General features: G+C 42.1%; 1 protein-coding gene across 3 annotated transcripts in view; it reads right to left on the bottom strand.

The window, feature by feature from the left end:
* Positions 1-4,419: 4,419 nt before the first annotated feature.
* Positions 4,420-19,119, bottom strand: part of GRIA1 (glutamate ionotropic receptor AMPA type subunit 1) — a 297,691-nt gene continuing 282,991 nt past the window's right edge. For all 3 annotated transcript variants that reach the window (XM_077768974.1, XM_077768972.1, XM_077768973.1), the window contains 2 exons: positions 14,827-14,961; positions 4,420-7,236 (listed from right to left, as the gene is read on the bottom strand). In XM_077768974.1, coding sequence (XP_077625100.1) covers positions 7,036-7,236; positions 14,827-14,961 — 336 coding nt within the window. In that variant the 3' untranslated portion in view covers positions 4,420-7,035. The remainder of the gene's footprint in view (positions 7,237-14,826; positions 14,962-19,119) is intronic.

Genomic DNA, 19,119 nt, shown 5'->3' on the forward strand with positions numbered 1-19,119 from the left:
TAGGTGAGGAACTAGCTTTGCAAGGATCTAAGTGATGAGGTTTCAAGCTGAGGAACCAACAGGTGCAAAAGCCTTGAGATGGAGTTAAGCATGGCATGTTTGAGAAACAGGACAGAAACTGGCTGGCGGGAAAATAGTGATCAAGGAGAAAATGAATATTATCTATTCAGAGTTCCCTTTTTAAAGGCTGGACACAAGGTGGTGAGCAGCATGTGGAAGACTGGATCGAGGCATTTCAACTTTTTCCATCTACTTTTAACCTTGTGTTATACTGAATGGTGTTTCTGAGCTTTATTTTTTCTTCCTATTGACATTCAAAGACACAGGACTATCATTTGTCTCCTTATTCCCCATGGCATCTATTACCATGGACATGGGTGCTTATTACCTATGTTTGTTAGAAGAAAGAGTACATATTCTGGGATTAGAAATGAAGCTTATCCAGTTTTTTTTTGGGTGGAGTAGGGCTCACTTGGAGGTCTCTCAACTGATTCTAGCTGCAGAACCACCTGCAAAAAGAGACCGGGTAGAGCATAAGCTCTTCTGCAGGCAGAGCCCCTGCTACCTTTTGAGCCACAGCTGTTGTCTCCTGCTGCTTGATTGAACCCCCAGCCTTGGCTTCTCTGGGCTGCATAGATATATGCTGTGGGACAAACTCTTCTGACTTTAGCTTACTTCCCTAACCCTGGTTTCTTCCTTGACAAAACCCTGTAACTGTTCATCTTCCCTGATGGCTCACCTGATTTAGGATCCTTGCCCTTTTACTATCCAGCCTTATTCTGCCATCACCCATACTCAACTTGGTATTGCAATTCTGTAATTCTATAAGACAGGGTTTCTCAACCTCAGCACTATTGACATTTTGGGTGGGATAATTCTTTGTTGTGGGAGGTTGCACTGTGTGTTGTAGGAATTTATCAGCATCCCTGGGCTTTTACCCACTAAATGCCGTTAGCACCTTTACCCATAGTTGTGGCAACAAAAACTATCTCTGAACATTGACAACTGTCCTGGGAGGCACAAAATCTGCTCTGGTTGAGAATCATTGACATAAGGCTACAACTAAGAGGGATCTTAGAGACCAATTAGATGAATCCCACTTCTCTCATTTCACAAATGAGGTCACTGAGGCCCAGAGTAGGAAATGTGTTGCCCAAGGTCACACCACAAATTGGCAGTAATGTAGTCAATCTGCTTCATATTTTTTTCAGTCTCACTCCAGTGCTTTTCATTAGTGTGGTGAAATCTTAGGAGCCAGTCAAGTAAAGTGAAAAGGTGGTGGCTTTAGAGAGATAGACCGGAATTTGAAGCTAGATCAAGTCATTGATTGGCTGCATGACCTTGGGTTCTGAATCTGAGTTTCCATTTTCTCTTCTGCAAAGTGGAGGTGATAAATTCCCACCTTGCAGGATTGTTTTGAGGACTAAATCAGATACTTGTCTTAGCTTCTTACCTGGTATGCAGTTAGTGCTGAGCAAATGATGGTTCCCTCCTACCTTGTAGGGCTATGAAAATGGCAAGTGCAGTATGGAGGAGAAGTTAGGCTTGTCCTAGTAGGACTCAGAGTGCCCGTGGAAGAGTAGGTCAGTAGGAACTTGTTTCCAGTGGACTGTGTTAAAAATGCAAGTGGTGGGATTTAGTTTGTAATGGAAACAGCCAAGTAGTTTTCCCTTTGGAAAATAACTGGCTGTGTTGAAAGCTGATTCATTTGACAAAGTTATTCCCCCACCCCCCCACCCCCATGTCCTTTCCTGAAGAGATATCTTTGATAATTATATCTTATCTCTAATGTCCTGTGTCTCTTTCTTCTCCCAGGAGATTGTTATTTTATTACAGACATGTCTAAGGGTTAAAGGAGTGTTTAGACCCCATGTCCTTGGGAACAGTATCTTTTCTTCCTCTTTTATCAGATGAATATAATGATATTTTCTCTTGGGACCAGGGAGATTTGACTCCATCTGGTAACTTGGGTTATGGTGTTAGTCTGGCCACTGACAAAATATAGTTTTGTAATTTTCAGATAAGTTTTTATGAGCATTTTCTCTGACCCCCAGGCTGACACAATTATTGTTGTTCTCAATCCTGGCTGCATATTATAATCACTTAAGAGTTCAAAAGAAAACCAAACAATATCAATATACCAACAAATATGACTGAGCTCAGATAAACTATATTTGGTGATGTATCTTGGGTACTGGTGATTTTGTTTAAGGTTCAATAGGTGATTCCAATGTTCAGTTAGTGTCCAGTATCACTGCTTATTTTGACACCAGATATCCTATATAGTTGATGAGAAAAATAAGGCTCAGAGGAGTTAATATTCTTGTCCAAGATTGTAAGGGAAGAAGGAAGAGAAGCCAAGTATTGTGAATCCTAATCTAGGCCTTTCCACTATAGCAATTTGCTTCTCTACTCATGATATGATCTGGAAATTTCAAGACATGAAAACTTTTTTTGAAAATTACAAAGCATTGAAATAAGTTTGTCAGTGGCCAGACTAACACCAGAACACAGACTATCTGATGCAGTCAAGTCTCCATAGTCCCATGGGGAAAATGTCATTATATTTGGTTAAAAAAAAAAAAAAAAGCTTCTTAAGAAAAAACTCAGTTTTCTTAGCTGTAAAGTGGGATGGGATGTATTGCCTACACATTATTTCCTTGAAAGAACATTAGCATTTGGTAAGGAAAGAACTTGCCATTTTGTTTCTTAATTAAAGTTGAGTTTTGAGATTTCAGTGAAAGATATTCATGCTCATTTCTGTAGAGCATGGCTGACTCTTAGTGTATATTAGGGTGTTATTGACCAAAAACCTGACTAGGGCTATAAATGATGCAAGATGCAAGATAAAGTAAGGAAAATTAGTGGATATGCATGTCAACTTTCACACCTGTGGCATCTCCTTGATTCCAGGGGCAATCCAATACACTCTGAGGATACTCTGATGATTAGGAACTCCTTTATATAGCTGAGCCTAAGTCCATTGCCCTGTAACCCCCAGAATGGATCCTGGTCTTGGTTACACAAAAAGCTAGCTCCATTTCCCCAAGACAGCCCTAAAGATCCTTCCAGGCTGAATCAACTCTTGCAGGGGACCTGTTTTTCAGTTCCCTTTCCAATGTGCTTGCTGCTCCCTGCCTGGATCTATTTTAAAGGGACTGAAAGTAACTCTTTCTCCTCTTCTCGCTTTTGCAGTCCTGTCTGGATTAGTAACTTATAACTCAGAAAGATAGGTTGGCTTTCCCAAAGGTGCAGCAGGTATAGCTTTAAAGCATTCCTTTTGTAAAAGTTATTTTGGCATTAAAGAAAGGTAGAGAACTGCTTGCCTGTTGTTTTCTTGGCCATCATGCATCATGACCTGGTTAACAGTGAGATGGATAATGTAAAGGTTTTGGATTCAGGAAGACCCAGTTCAAATCCTGGTTATGTCACTTATAGGAGTGTGAGCAAGTTATGTCATCTTTTAAAGTCTGAGTTCCTCTTTCAGGAGGCCCTACCTGAGAGGGCCATTGTTGTGATATAGAAGGTATGAAGTGTGCTGAACATAGCATGCACTCAATACATGGTGACACGTGCTCTTATAGCCATTATGAACATTATCCCAGCTATTTGAAAGAAAGGTGACAGAGATGAATTTTCTCCACCTATCAGTGTCTCCCCATTCAGAGGCACCCTTCGTGCTAGAGGTGAATGCAGGTGTCGAAATAATGACTGGAGCTTCACACAAGTCCACTGGCTTCTTTGCCTTCCCTCAACCATTTACCATAGAGATGGTGGTTATCACCTGAAATACCACAATTAGAACTTTGTTAATTTATTTTAGATCTCTGACCCCTGTTAATATGGCAAATTCCTTGGGAAGGAAAACGTTTGAAGCTATTCTTAATCATCAGTATCTAAATGTCAATAAATGTCAGATCCTTTGTAGAAAGCCCATCTTGCTGGAGTGAAAGAAAGGCTTTCAGGAAAGAATGAAAGGATCGTGTTGTGTGAGACCAGGATGATCTATGTTTAAGCATGGTCTAAATTGGTTTTGGTAGTGACTCTGCACACCACAGATATACTAGACTCCAGTTTGGGGGTGTCTGGAAGATATACCTTGTGGGCCATCCAGTTCTCTAGAGGTACTGTGACCACCGTATGCCAAGCCCTGCTCCCTATGCAGTTGGAAACGTGACCCATTGAAAACAAATATCATTTGGGTTTTTTGTTTTGTTTCGTTTTTTGTTTTGGTTATCCTGGTTGAATGAATAACTCACAGTGAGCTAGTTTAGCTGAAATGACTTGTTTGAGAGCTATTTGTGAGTCAGGAATGGTGGTTATCATTAAACATGTTCAGCAATAAGGAAATAACATAACCTCTAGAGCTCTGGCTTCAGAAATGGCACAAAAATGGAATGGACAAATATGAAAAGTAGATAATGGATCCACAGTGATTTAATTCTTGGTGATATTTTCATTTTATGCAAATACCAAAAGAAAAAATACCTGGCTACTTGAAAGAAAAACAGGAAACAAAAAATATTTAGTGTTTGATCAAGCAAAAATCCTTTCACACATCTGTCAAGAGAATTAAAACAAATATAGATGTTAAATAAAAGGACCAGGTACCAAAGAGCAAAATTTAATGAAAGCAAGAACTGTTAAGTATGGATTCCTGTTGAGAAAAATGTCAATCTCTTTCAGAGTTTTCCCATTACTCTATTTTTAAGAAAAGTGTAGTAAAAATACATAATACAAGTTAACTTTTTTCTTGCTTTTGTTTTTCCCCGTCACCCCTCCATTGATATAAAGCATCTTCTGTGGAGTCTTGGACCCCCACACAGCATAGACCCTCACTATTAGCTTAGATGGTCTCTTCCTATCAGAGCATGTTACTGCTGAGCTTGGTGGCTGGAGAGGCATCTTACTAAAGGAAAAGGTCTTTGAAGCATATTGATAGTAAGAGGGGTATTTCTAACTCCTCTGAAATGCACTCCCTAATGGTGGGTCATATCATATTCTGCAGTGGTAGGCTAAGGGCTGAAAAAAATCTGGTGGGAGGGCAGGGGATGGAGAGGACATCAGCTGGCAGAAGTGAAAAGTAAAAATCCATCTTGAGGGTCCTGCTTCACGTACCATGCCCACATTTGACATGTGAAAGACTGAACAACACTTGAGTTGAAAAGGCATAGAGTTTGATTGGGGATGGTTCTTTGCTATGGCTGATACTAGGAGAATGGGGGGAGACATAGAGATGGTGGGTGTCCACTGAGAGAATCCACAGATGAAGCCAACCATGCTGCACCTACTTGTTGGTAGGCTCCCAAACCTTTAGTTTGTCAGTTGCTAATGATAACCCCTAGCAGAGAAGACTGGATAGAAGTAGGGGGTAAGGAAACAAGCCAGAACATGGTTATCAATAAAAGCTAAAGACACATGGCACGTACTGAATCATGCACCTAGGAGAGTGGCTGCTGGACAGCTGGAAGCCAATTGCACCAAGAATGAGAGTTGGGATCTCCAAGAAAGCTATGTGCCAGGAACCCCCTTCCAACTGAAGTTGCAGTCAACCTGGGCCTCTCTCCATGAACCCTGTCACTTCTCCAAACTTGCTTCCGTTCAGCTTTATAGTCACAGTCATGGGCATATTGAGTCTGGTCATTGGAATATGTCCCCATCCTGTCTTAGCCGGGGGTAAGGTCAGCCTTCTTGGGTTAGAAGTTGGGGTCAGTGATCTTAAGGTCCGCCAATGTCATTATCAACTTAATTCATCTCCTGGTTTTCCTTAAAGTAATTCAGCCTTGGGTATTTTACTTTCTAAAGTGGCCACATGCTAAAACAACATTTTTATATGGACACAAAAATCCAAGTTCTCCAGGTCAGCAAAACTCTAAACTGACTTGGTCTCTTAATCCTAGGACAGCGCACACCATGGAAGGTTCTGTTGCTTGTGGGCTTTAATGATGCTTCTTCTTCCAAAACTCTTCCATCCTTTTCTTTTGCGTTAAGTTTGCATAGCATTTTCCCCCATATCAGAGGCTCCAAAGAGAGTCTACTCCACAGTGGGGTTCCTGCTCAGGTGTCAAGCAAATGAAAAGTGGGAATCATGGGCAATATCTCCCTGGCTGTCAGTTATTCCCAAGGTTGTTCTTGGTTCAGGAGGCCAATTCAGCCACCAGAGTGCCTTTGGGCTTGAGCATAGCAGAAAGACATACTGCTCAGTGCTGAGGTTGACTCTGTGAGGAAACATCATTCCACCTAAGGCCTATGGGATGGCTGTTACACATTAAAGGAAGCTCTCTCTGAGCCTCCAGCAAAAACTTTGTGAGTCCTCCTCTGACTGCATACCTGCCTTTGTCCTCTCCACCACCCTTGGTCTGAATTATTTTTGCACATGTTCTCAGCTACATCAGTATCTAGGAGGTGCCCTTCCTGGGGGAGGCAGTCCACTTCTCCAACAACGTCCATCCTCATCCATGGCTTGGGGTCGAGAAATGGAGGGTAACTTAGACACCTCCCACGGCGAATTAGTTGCTTTTTTCCTTTTGCTTGCATGTAAGGTGGAACAAATCTTTAATCTCCAATCTGAAAACTGAAGAGACATGGGTAGGGAGTTGGGAATAAGAAGCCAGGAGCAGTAAGGGGCCTAACAGAACCTTCAAACCATGGATATTAGTAAGAAAAAAAATCTCGCACACACTAAGACACATTAACAACCGAATTAAAAGAAAACAGTACAGTTTCCTCATTAATGTTCCTGTGACTCCATTTTCAGAAACACAGGCTCTATTAGACAGCGTTACTCTCCCCTTATTGCGGTGCAGTGTTATTATCCTCACTTAGCAAATGGAAAAGGGTGAAAGAACATCAAAAAAGGAAAAGGGGCGGCAAAATGATTTTTCAATTCTTCAGGAAAATCTGGTGATTCATCCTCCTTGTGGTCATGGTGGTTGGTGGCGGTTGCTTCAATTTTACTGTTTTTGGCACTGAAGAGCTTGGGATGGAATTGGGGGAGCTTGAGCTTGCTCCCCAAGGGGTCTCCATCTGCTCCAGTTACAATCCCGTGGCTCCCAAGGGCATCCCTGAACTGTGGCTCATGCAGGGAATCGACTGCATGGACTTGGGGAAGTCGTGGCTGACCACCCGGCCGTTTTCTCCACTACCGCCACCGCTGGTTCCTGCCCCACTGTTTCGCGGGAGCGTTGATGTCCGTATGGCTTCATTGATGGATTGCTGTGGGATCAAACAGAAACCCTTTTCAGGAGGACCGGGGGTTCTTCCCCAGGTCCTTGTCAGTGACTGGCAAGGAGAAAGAGTCAAAGATGGACTTAAAAATCTCACCCCACCTCTCCTCCCTATCCAACTCCTTTCCTTATCTTGGCTTCCCATGAACTCACAAAACAGCTCTGTGACTTTGGACAAATCTGATCTCCTCTCTGGACCTCTTGTTCTCTGTGTGTAATGAGGTGTGTTGGACTGGATGATCACCAAGATCCTTTTTAGCTCTTATATTCTGTGATTTCTAAAGATGGAATATCTCCATGACAGTATTAGTGATAATAAATGTAGCAACATGATCAAGTGGAAAAGCTCTGGAAAGGGGTTTGGGAAACTTGGGATTTTAGTTTTGGTTCTGACATCAACTAGTTGTATGACCTGTGCATATCTCCTTACCTCTCTAGACCTTTCAAATCTCCATGTTTGTAAAATGTGATTATCCATGCACCTGAGAATTTTTATTAGCAAGAATAGTGCTGCTGCATGAAAAATTATTTGAAATGTTAAAAAAAGGAGTGTATTACTGTTAAGTTAAAATTTAAAACTACCTCTGATTTGCTTTAGGAAAAATTCTACCTCTAGTAGGATGTGTTATGGGAATATAGGAATTGTTTGAGTAATAGTAAAAATGTAATTGGAAAGAAGCATGTGCTGAAGAAAATGAGAATGCATTCCAAAGATCATTATCTGCAGGTCATCTGCAGATCTGCTTCCCACATATAACCTGACTTCTAGACTGACACATCAGCTCATTGCTACTAAGCTTGTGATTTCCAAAATATTGGACTTCTAGATATGAAAAGGGCTCCAATGATCACCCTAGGATCAGATGAGTGAGGTAGAATGTTCAAGATCACAACCAGGAATTAGAATCATATCTTTGTAGATAAGAGGGAGGGTTCTGTTCTGAGTTCTTTTGGAAGAAGAGGCTTCATGACATGAAAACCAAACCCTTCTCTCTTCTTATCACTTTTAAATTCCTATTAAGAGATACTCACAGAATTTTTGAGGTGGGGGTTGGTTTCTCGGGAATCCTATATAGGAGAATTGTCTATGACTTGAGAGGTGTCTGAGACCAATTGTACTCATCCTTCAATTCTGTTCTCACTTCCTTCTTTAAGCCATTCTAGACTATACCACCAAGTATTTGCCCTCCTCAGCCTAATACTCCCACATTATGCTTTTGTAATGGTTCTGCTTCAGGTATGTGGGTTATGTCTTTTTTAAGAGAGCTGTTTGGAGGAGGGCAAGGTTCATTTTTCCCCCAGTCTATAGCTATCTCCCATAGTACCCAGCATGTAGTTAGATGCTTAATAGGTAACCTTAAATTTGTCTTAAAAAACCCCAACCACCAATAACCCTTCTCAACAAGTTTATGAGCTTTCTTCTCTGCATATTGCCATGACGGTAGTGATCAAAGAAGTCAGTCACTCTCTGGTGGGCAGATAGATATAAACAGCAGTTTGACCTAATTTTTATTCTTTCTACTATACTATGCTGGAAGTATTATTACTGGCAACTCTGATGGTGTTTTTCAAGAGTTCTTTCTTTTTAAAATCCCTGATTAAGACAGATTTGACCCAAAGGATCTTTTACTCACACTGGTTTTGCCTCCTCCTCAAACCTCTGGACTTGATTTATTTATATTCTGCCTTGATTGTCCTCCACTCAAGAGGAAGTGTGACCTGAATTGCATTCTTCTAAGTGAAGGCAAAATAAATACTACTGTGATGCTCTATGGGTGAAATATGAAAAGAAAACCCAAGGAATTAATGGTTACTATTTTCACTTATGCTTATTTATGTGTGTGGGAATGATGGAACATTCTGTGGATTAGCTTGAAATGTTTATCTTCTATAATTTTTCTCTACCATATCCCTTTAATTAAAAAATAAAGTTTAAAGTTCACACAGATCATCCTGGGCTTTGTCAAAAAGTCTCACATATTCCCATCATATTCCATTGAAGTTGGTGGTACTTGATAAATTTATCTTAAAGGAGAAGATTGGTGGCACAGTCAATATTGGTGCCTACCAAAGCCTGAGATAACTTAGCCAGGCATGTAGCTAAAAACTTCTGACACCAGTCAGAAGTGGTTTTCATGGAAGTTGAGGGCTTCCTCAAGGTCAATAACTCCATAATCCTATTGATAGTGAGTGCTACCTGCATACTGGCTTCCTTTCCAAGACATTTATCAGGAGAACAGATGAATGGAGTCAGAACTTTGGAGTGGAAAGCAATGCTAAAAATGACTAGATCATTAGTTCTCAAATTTGACTGCACATTGGAGTTATCTGGGGAGTTTTCAAGGGAAAGCACTGATGCCTGACACATACTCTCAAAGATGTTGACTTACTAGGTGTGATGCATGGGGTGGACATCTGGGGGGGGGGGTGATTTAAAAACTCCTCAGGTGATTCTGATGTACAAGCAAGGTTGAAATACACAGATGTAGTTTATATCCTTCATTGTATAAAGAAACTGAGGACTTAGGACTGCCTGACTTAAGGTTGCAGTTATTTGTCACCTAATTTCAAAGTGGATGACCTTCTAACTGTATCCCTTGTAGCTAGGCTGTCATAAGCTGATGTCATTCTTCCCCTTGCCTCTGGGAAATGCAGTTCTCTCTTGTCCATCCTTGACATACCAGCCATTCTTAAACTTCATCCTTACAGGGTATCTCCCTGACACCCAGGGAGAAAAGGTGAGTTAAAAGTCCAACCTCAAGCCCCCCATGTTGCCTCATCAGAGACCCACTTCTCTAACAGTGTTTACATCCTAACTCCCCAGCCACTTGCTTTTCTAAGAAAAGTCTTTCTGGACCCTGCACATCCTAGAACATCCTAATAAAAGCTCAAATCTCAGTGATGACCTCCTACTAGCATGTGTGCTAAGAGCCAGAAGGACTGCCTGCTGTGGAGGATGCACTCCTGTGTTACCAAGTCTCTCAGCTGCTCAATAATTCCAGGGAAACATATAAAGCCTCAAATGCTGTGACTTAAACACAGCATCGCCACATACAATTGTTTTCCATAGGGAGCAAGATGGGCAATAATACATTCCCTTGTTGTCTTTAATGTCAGTGAAGGACTCAGTTCTGGTCTGTTCCCACAGGCAAGGGAAAGGGGCAGAGGATCTAAGACTTCAATCTGGAACGTGTCTTAGGTTATGTATCTTTGCTAATATATGACCATTTAAATCTTAGTCAAATGGTGTGGTTGTCTGAAGACCCTCTCTGAGTCCCCGACCTCGTGTGTTATCTTCTTCTTGAAGTCTTCTTGTGCCCTGGTCACCCAGAACTTCTTCCTATTTCTGGGTAAAAGTTCCAATCTTTGGGTCTCACACATGTGTATCCTTTGTAAGCAGTGCTTTTCCCCTGGTTAATTCCTTCCATATTTCAAGTCTGCTAGATATCAGTGTCTCAAGGGAGCCTCTCTGACCTGTCCCAGCCCTCATTCTCTCATCAGGACTTGACAGTACCAACACTTTTCTTCATATACTCACTGAACAGGTAAATATTTGTTTATTTTCTGTCTTCCCATCACACTTGCAGCTTCCTCAGAAGTTATGTCTGTTTTGTTCCTGACTATGTCCCCAGTGCTGAGCAATGCCTAGCATATAGTGGGGCTCAGTATGTCTTTGTAGAAGGAATGCCTCCAGGATGACTTCCCACTGTCCTTGTGACACCTAGTGTATGTCTTGTCATTGTGACATGTCAAAAGGGAAAGGGGCTTGACAGCACACAAGCAAAAGATTACCAATCATGGACGGCCTCAACAACTACCTCAGGAAAACCTAAGAATAGGGATGCATCTTTTTTGTCTATGCACTGTGGCTGCCACTTGAGCACACACATGGTAGGTGCTCAGAATGGTCTGTTCCTGAGTTGGAAGTCTAATTCCTGTTTTTCTAGCTCCTAGCTTGTGTGACCTTACTATGACAAGCTACTTAAGCTTCTTTGAATCCCTATTTCTTCATCCACAGGTCTGTAAGCACAACACGTTACAGGGTTAATGAAAATGTATATAAAGTACTTTGAACACGGAAGTTACTAAAAGAATGTCTTCTTCCCTTCTTTTCTTTCTTCTTCCCCTTTTCTACCCATTTTCTTTCCTTCTTCTCTCTTCTATGCACAGTGGAGAAAGACTCTTTGACTATGGTTGAGAAACTAGGTGTTGGCCCTCAATTATGTTTAGTGGCTCAAGACCTTAAAAGTTGGCCAAACACAGTGATCAAGGAAAATAACAGAAAGGAAGTTTCTCACCAAAGGCTTGTGACACTGTCAACATGTCTGTAAAGAGCTAACTGCCTCCGGGGAAGGCTAATTGCAGAATAACAAAGAAAACTTTATGTGAAGTCATATGAGAGGCAGGTGGATTGTGTTCTACTTTTCTCCTTTGGATAAGAGAGAAGTTGGTGGAACTTCAAAACTGAAGGTCTGGGTTGATTAAGAAAGACAGTAGAAGTATCTTCTCTACAGTTGGAAGAATAAAAAGTCTATTAGGAACCTTGGTGAGTTGAGCAGAAGTTGTGCCAAAGAATGGAATTAATTATAAAAGATTGTGGTGAAAGATCCTGATGAATGAGTCTAAGGAATCCTGATTTTGGCTTCTGAGAAATTTGACATCTTTGTAAAGGGAAGGGTGAGAATGTCCCCAACAAGTTATGGCATGACTTAGTGGCCTCCTCTAGGATTCTTGTCTTAACCTGAATTTTGTGACTTCAGTGGTGAAAGTCAACTGTCTAGTTTAAGAGGATACCAGTCTTTAGCTACCCTGGTACCATGACCTGGCACTGACTATGATTAGTGGGACATGGTAATCCTATGGGAAGGGCCAGAAGTCCAGGAAGTTCCTGCTTGGTGGATGTCTGGTCTCATCTGATTTTATGAACACAAATAGATGGAACCAGAACCACGTTGGATGATGATGTTTGTGCTTCCAGTCTGGGTGGTTTTAATGGTTGTATTTGGTTACCCAAATAGCAGCTCTCCCCCATGCATCACCTCATCCTTCAAGAGATTTTCTCTTCTGAGTACAATTCTACATTAATTTTACTAATACCTATCCTATGTGTGTGGGCTGTCTGTAGAGAAATTAGACACAGCTTCTTACCTTAAAGAAATAACAATCTATATTGCTCAAAAAACCTGGGACACATAAGTAGGGGCAATAAAAGGAAAGTCTTAAAAAAGATTGTAGCTGATCACTAATGGGAAAAATAATTATTATTATAAATTGTACTTTTCAGTGTTAGTATTGTTATTTATTGAGAGCTTATTATGACCCAGGCATTTTGACAATCCCTTTATATCCATTTTTCACATAATGCTCAGAACAATTTTATGAGGTATGTACTACCTAGCCCCATTCTACAGAAAATGAGGATCAGAGAGCTACTGGAACTTGACCCAGATAACACAGTTAACAAATACAGCAGGCAGGATTTATGCTCAGACACAGTCTCTAGAACCTGTGCTTTAGGCCACCACACTGCATCACGCTCTAGGGGACCAGTGAGAAGGAGCTCCTGCGATGTGTAGCAGGCCAAACCTGGGACCCTGGTTTGGGTCATGGTCCGCATGGGAGATTTTGGGGGTGCTGTAAAAGTTGCAGTTCACCTAGCTTTTTTTCTGTACCCCTCTTTGCCTCCAGAGTGGCCTTTCCTCACTTTGGAGAATTTTTGGTTTTATGTTTGAGTGGAATAGGCAAAGAAATATTTGTTTAGGTTCTAGGAGACCTTGTTGTGCTTATCAAGCTCTTTGGAGGTCTACCCTGGACTTAGATTCTGAGGCCCATGCTTTTGCTCTGCTTTGTCCTTTCTAAGAAGACCTGGTAATGCGTGAGCTGGTTAAGAGTAGCAATGAGGTGTTTGTAGGTCCCCTGGATAAATACCATCATACTACTATCCCTTAATTGTTCTTGTTATTGTATCTTGGCTATATTTATATTACCTTTTAAATGGGCCCTAAAGGCAGAATATGAGGAGGGAGATTAGCCTGCATTAAGGCACATGGGTGGGAAGCATGAGGTGGATGGCTAGAGTATGGAGTATGTAAGGAGAGCAGATTGCTTGGGAGGGGAAAGTAGGCTGGAGCCATGATGTAGAAATGCTGACTGCCAGGACAGAAGGTCTGAATGCCAGGACAGAAGGCCCTCCTCCTCCAACTCCTACTCTCTGTGTACAGAACTGAATACAGAGTTTCCAAACAGGGGGAAACAAAAATGTCCAGCAATGTCTTCTCCAAGAGCGACCCTGGAGATATGTGTAGGGCTATTGGCCCAAGGCAAGGAGTGGCTAGGCATGAGGCTATGGTCATGATTCAACAGTGGGTGTACTGAGCTTATATGGGCTTCTTAGGGTACATTCTAGGAGAGTAAATCCTACCAATGAATCTTCTTAGTCTAATCAAGCCAAGGTAACAGTGTAGGGTACATTGCTCAGAATGACTGCATTTCTCTCTGCTTTCATTGGTCTGAATCCCACTTGTCCTTTCTTTTAATTTTTGCCTCTTCCTGGAAGCCTTCTCTAATTTCTGCCTCCTCTCTATTCTTATAGGTCTTCCTATTCATAAGGTGCATCACTGAGTAGTTTTTCTCTGCAATTTTTTGTTGTTGAAGGTCACAGATTGCATCTCCATCCTCTCTGTCTGATTATGATATCTTGCTCATAGTGTTGCCTACATAATTAACACTTGAATAAATATTTTCTTATTGAAGGTAAATAATGAAATGTGAGGGGTCTTGAAGGTCATTTAATCTAAACTCCCTTTGAGTATTTGAATCTATATCTGCCCCAAGAGTTACTTAGCCTCTTCTTGTATACCTCCAGTGATGGGATGCTTGCTACTTATTGGGATAGTCCATCCCCTTTTGCAGTAGCTTTGAAAGCAAACTAGATCTCACTGTGTTTACCTCTGTTCCCCATAGCTTATAGTAGTTAGTTATTGTTTTACACTTTGGGACCCCACAGAACTAGTCTGTTTTTTCCCACCTGAAAAGTCTTCATGTTTTTATAGACAGCTCTCGTATTCTCCATAATTCTCTTCTTCAGTTATTTGCCTTCAGCTATGTTTGATGTGGTTTGGGGTCATCTGGCTAATCTCCTTCTCTTCTGTGCATGATCCTCCTTGCCAAAGTCCATCTCACAGCACAGTAGTTAAGAAAAGACCTAACTCACCAAGCATGGCAAGACACCCTCTCCCCTAATTTGAGAGCTATACTTATGTTAATGCAAACTCAGAGAGGATCAACTTTTGTAGCAACCACTCTTATGTCACATTGAGTTGACTGTGCACTTAAACTCCTAACTTTTAAAATCACCACCCCATCTCTGCTGGTATAGTTGTTTCCCAGGCCTTATGTTTACCCTGACACATCCTATCTTCCTTCCTTTCTCATAGCTGTCTCCCTTCCTGTCACCTTCCTCATTGGAGATTTCTGGGCCCCTGCCCAGAGCTAACTTCAATGTTGTGTCACTCCCCATCCTTTCTAGTATAGGAGCTCCCAGGAAACCCAGCTGTATCACAAAACAGGGTAGGAAAAAGGCCTGGGAAGACGATACCACCTTCATCCGCTTGGATTCGCTACGGGATTTGTAGCAGAACTCAATTAAGGCAACCAGCATGGCTAGTCCAAGTCCTCCAATCAGGATGTAGAACACGCCTGCCACATTGCTGAGGCTCAGAGCACTTGTCTTGTCCTAGGAAGAGGAGGAGGGAAGGGGGCAGGGGAAAGAGTAAAGTGAGCCAAAAGGCTAGAGACCATCGAAGCAACAGCATTTTTACACACATACACTCAACCCCATCACCCTTTTTAACATTCAATATAGTCGGAGAGTTTTTTATTCATTGATAGAGTGGTAAATATTCCTAGGAAAAAGGTGTGTGTGTATGTGTGTGTGTGTGTGTGTGTGTGTGTGAGACAATATCTCAAAGCATCCCTGATAATATTTAATTTATAATTACATTTCCTTCCCTCCTCAATGCCTGTTCTGGGACAAGAGGCACCACAAGAAATTCAGGCAGCTTCTACCAAAATCTGCATCCTTGAGCTTACCCTATTCTTTCAGAAAATGTGTACCTTCCTTTCTAGTTCAGTTCCTGTCCCCCACCCCTCTGTTGTGCAAAACATCGGCCTTGCTTATTATGTCTCTGAGTGTTTTTCTCAGTTGGCATTTAAAGTGAACTTTTCCCTAGATGTGCATTTAATTTCAATTTAATAAGAGAGTTAATGCACACATAATGAAGACCAATCAGTGTGTACTTTTAACTTACTGATCTGAGTCTCAATCTAGGGAAACAAGAAAATGGGGGTGGTGGTGGTGGTGGTGGTGCTTAGAATAGTAAAAAGGCACTGAGATAGAAAAATGGCTCTATTAAATCCTAATAATTATGCTTAATTGGTGTCATTTTTCTGTTGGAGGTGCTTGCTAAAAGATACTGTAGGTAGACTCAGGTAGCTGAATTTAGAAATCTCTGTTGGTTGCAGTAAAAGATCTTACACTGGTTCTGGATAAGCAAAGTCATGGAACAGAGTGCCTAATTCCCAGGGCAGGGGGACAAGTACCCATGTCCAGTAGTGGGTGGACAAAGCTCACTTTGTGGGGCCTGAGAAAGGCCATCAATCTGGTGATACTATTCCTCCAGTCAGGTTCAAAACTGGCAGACCAACTGGTCCCCAAAGGGGACCACTGACTGGCGGTCAGTTTGTGAGTCACAGTTCAGAGAGAGGGGGAAACTGCTCAGTCAAAATCTTGACACAGGCAAATGAATGTCTTTAAATCTTGGAAGAATACTCATCCCTAGATATCTTGGTGGCTCTAACATCTTTGTTTATATTTGCTCAGGTACAACACGTTTCTCATTGAATTAAAATGAAATGCATGCCTCAGTTGGCCCAGATATACACCATGGTTGGTTAGGTGGTAATGCTGGGTAGGATATAGCTTTTACATGTCTGCATGTATTCTTTTTCAGGTGGGGATGGAGGCAAGCCACACAAAGGGTGAACTGTCCTGCCCTAGGGACTCCTTTGACATCTGCCTATTAGGATCTGGACATGTGGAAAGGGGGTTGTTACTGACTAAGTCAGTGGGCTCTGCCCTAGTTCTACTTGGTGCATTGTACAGGATTCAGCAGGGCTGAGCTTAGGGACTGCAGCTGGCAAATAGCAGCATGCCTTTCCCTCCCCAGAAGCAGTGCTGGCTAGCAGAGCTGTAGGATTATCTAAAGCACACCCCTTTGGTGGCTTCCTGTATTGCTAAAGCAGATGGCTCTTGAATATGGGTTACACTTGGCAACACATATTCTGGCTTTGGAAGCAGTGGAAATGATTATTCCAAGGGGGTAGAATTTCTCCTGCTCTGGTATAATGGCCTGATAAGGGATATGTGCAAAATGCTTGATTCAAGAGTTGGCTGAACAATTAAATTCCCACTTGGTGTGGTTTTTCAGAACACTCAAAATGTCTCCCTGTTTGTTGTTCAGGAGGTCTGTAATTCTGCTTCTGGGGAGCAATTCTTCAGAGTCCTTGGAGGATTTATGGTTAGTTTTCTTTTGTGTGGGAGTAAAAACCAAACAAACTCTTCTGTGTAGATGAGGCTAGGGGTATGATGGGGAGGCATGTTAATGTGTCATCAGTTCACACCTTAAAAAGGAGTGGTTGGCAGTGATGCTCAGAGGGAGTGGATGAGGAACAGGCCTGGGGGAAGGTGGTGTACAAGAAGCTGGGAGGAAAGAAAGGAGTCCTGTTGACTTCACATGCTAATCAGTCTTTCAATAGATGAAGTGCACCTTGCCTCCTTAGTCACCAACACTGTTTGTGTTTTCTTCCTCATGGTCTTTTCAAGTTCACCTTGGTCGATGATTATCTTCAAGAATAAGGGAGTAGTAGGCATTTTTTTTTTTTTTTTGTCACTATCTTCAAGAAAGCATAAGAAGGAATCTACCTTCTTGGCCATAGAGGGTGGGGTGTCATTACTGTCTACACCTGGGAAGGAAGAAGGATCAGATCTTCATATGAAAGTAGGGATAAGGGGCATGTTCTATGTAATTGCAGGAGGAGAAACATCCAGTGACTGAGCACTTGACTATGTCTGGAGGTGGAGACTCCTGAAGGAGGACTTCACTTCTGAAGGAGGTCTCTGGCCTACAGAGATGGCAATGTATGTTGAAGGATACCTCCCATACACACAACGAAGGTAGCCAGATGGCATGGGGAATTCCACTTCTTGCAGGACAGACAGTGCCACTCATCCCCTTCTTTTGCCAACACAGTTCTGTAGTACCAAGGATGAGGGAGAGACTTCTGGAATTAAGGGGGAACCCGGGCCCTATCACTACCTATATTAGAAAGCAAACTTAGATGTAGTGCAACTATCTAATCAGGAATAATTTGATAGAGTATGGAATGAAAACCTGGTGTTGCTACCTTCTTAGCTCACATAGTTGAGGAGTTTACATTTAGGCACGGTTTTATGATCTCCCTTATGTGTGCCATTAGCTTTTTGATAAAACCAACTTTAGTTCTCTCAAAGGAGGCTGAAGGCCATGGTCTTCTGTTCAATTGCCTTAATGACTCTCTTTGGCTCACTCTGGGAATATAATGGGATATCTAGAGGCAGGGTTAAAAAGCAATTTAAGGACCAGAGCTCTGATTTCTCCTATGACCCACAGTGTCCATACAAGAGGATGTGTTTCCTCATGGACTTGTGTACAAACAGCTATGTTCATGTTTTCTGGGCAGGCTACAAGCTTCCCAGCTATGACCATGGAGAGAGAAAAGCTAGAACCTGAGTCTTCTGAGCACCATTCTGGGGGACCCCACTCTCCTCCCATCCCATAGCAGCTGTACTCCCAAAAGCCAGGCAGCTTGTTGGTGGGAGTGAAAAAGTCACAACTTGTCTTCTGCCAGGAGGGAGGGAAGAGAGTGACAGCACTGAGAAGAATGATAGGTGAAAAGAAAAACCAAAAAAGAATTCCATCTTTCAGAATTGTTATGCTTGTTGTCATGGTGATGAGCTCCCCCCCCCCCCATTCATCTGTCCTCCTTAACCTGTTGTCTTGAATTGTTGCTTCCCTCATGTGGAAGGGAGAGGGTTTTTTCTTCCACATTTTTTCTTGCTCTTCCCACATGATGGGGGACTGTCCCAGACACCTTCTGTGTTTCTGAGCCAACATCCCTTCCAAGGATGTGGAGCTGGCTTAAGTCTTCATTAAGAGGGTTGAGCCAGGCCTGAGCAGGAGAGACTTGAGGCTTTTTTTTTTTTTTTTTTTTAAAAATGGCTTAAGTAGAAAGTTCCGTGGAGAAACCAAGGCCTTTGGCCATAGGACCAGTCCCTCCCTTGGAGACTGGTGGTGCTCATCATTCAAGGCCTGCTAAATCTGGACCAAGCCTTCAGGTTTCTCCAACTGCTGCTTATCTTCCTGTTAGAAGTATGAACTCCTACAAAGCAAGAATTCAGCTCCTGCTCTTCTTTCAATTCCATAGGGATTCCACACATTTTCTGATGTCTGTACAGTTGGACTTTTAGGGGCTGCCTTCAATTGTTTCACATGCTGAATGTGTGACCTGACTTGCCTTTCAGGGTCTGGAGAGAAGTCCAACCCACTTCCTACCTACTAGCCTTCCTGCTATAATAGGCTTTCACTTGTGCTTTTCCAGAACTTAGATTTTTAGCCCATGAGCCATTTTTCCTGAGGGTTGGTTATTTCCTAGGAACAGAGACTCAGAGGTTGACTAGGCTCATGTAGTAGCTAGGACCAAAGTGAGGAAGCTTTGGGGAGGTGGATTTGATTCCACTAAAGGAAATCTTTTGATTCAATAGAGCTGTCCAAATGTGGAATGTTTTGCCATGGAT

Source organism: Crocuta crocuta, unplaced genomic scaffold (assembly GCF_008692635.1).
Source record: "Crocuta crocuta isolate KB4526 unplaced genomic scaffold, BGI_CrCroc_1.0 scaffold340, whole genome shotgun sequence".
Lineage (NCBI taxonomy): Eukaryota > Metazoa > Chordata > Mammalia > Carnivora > Hyaenidae > Crocuta > Crocuta crocuta.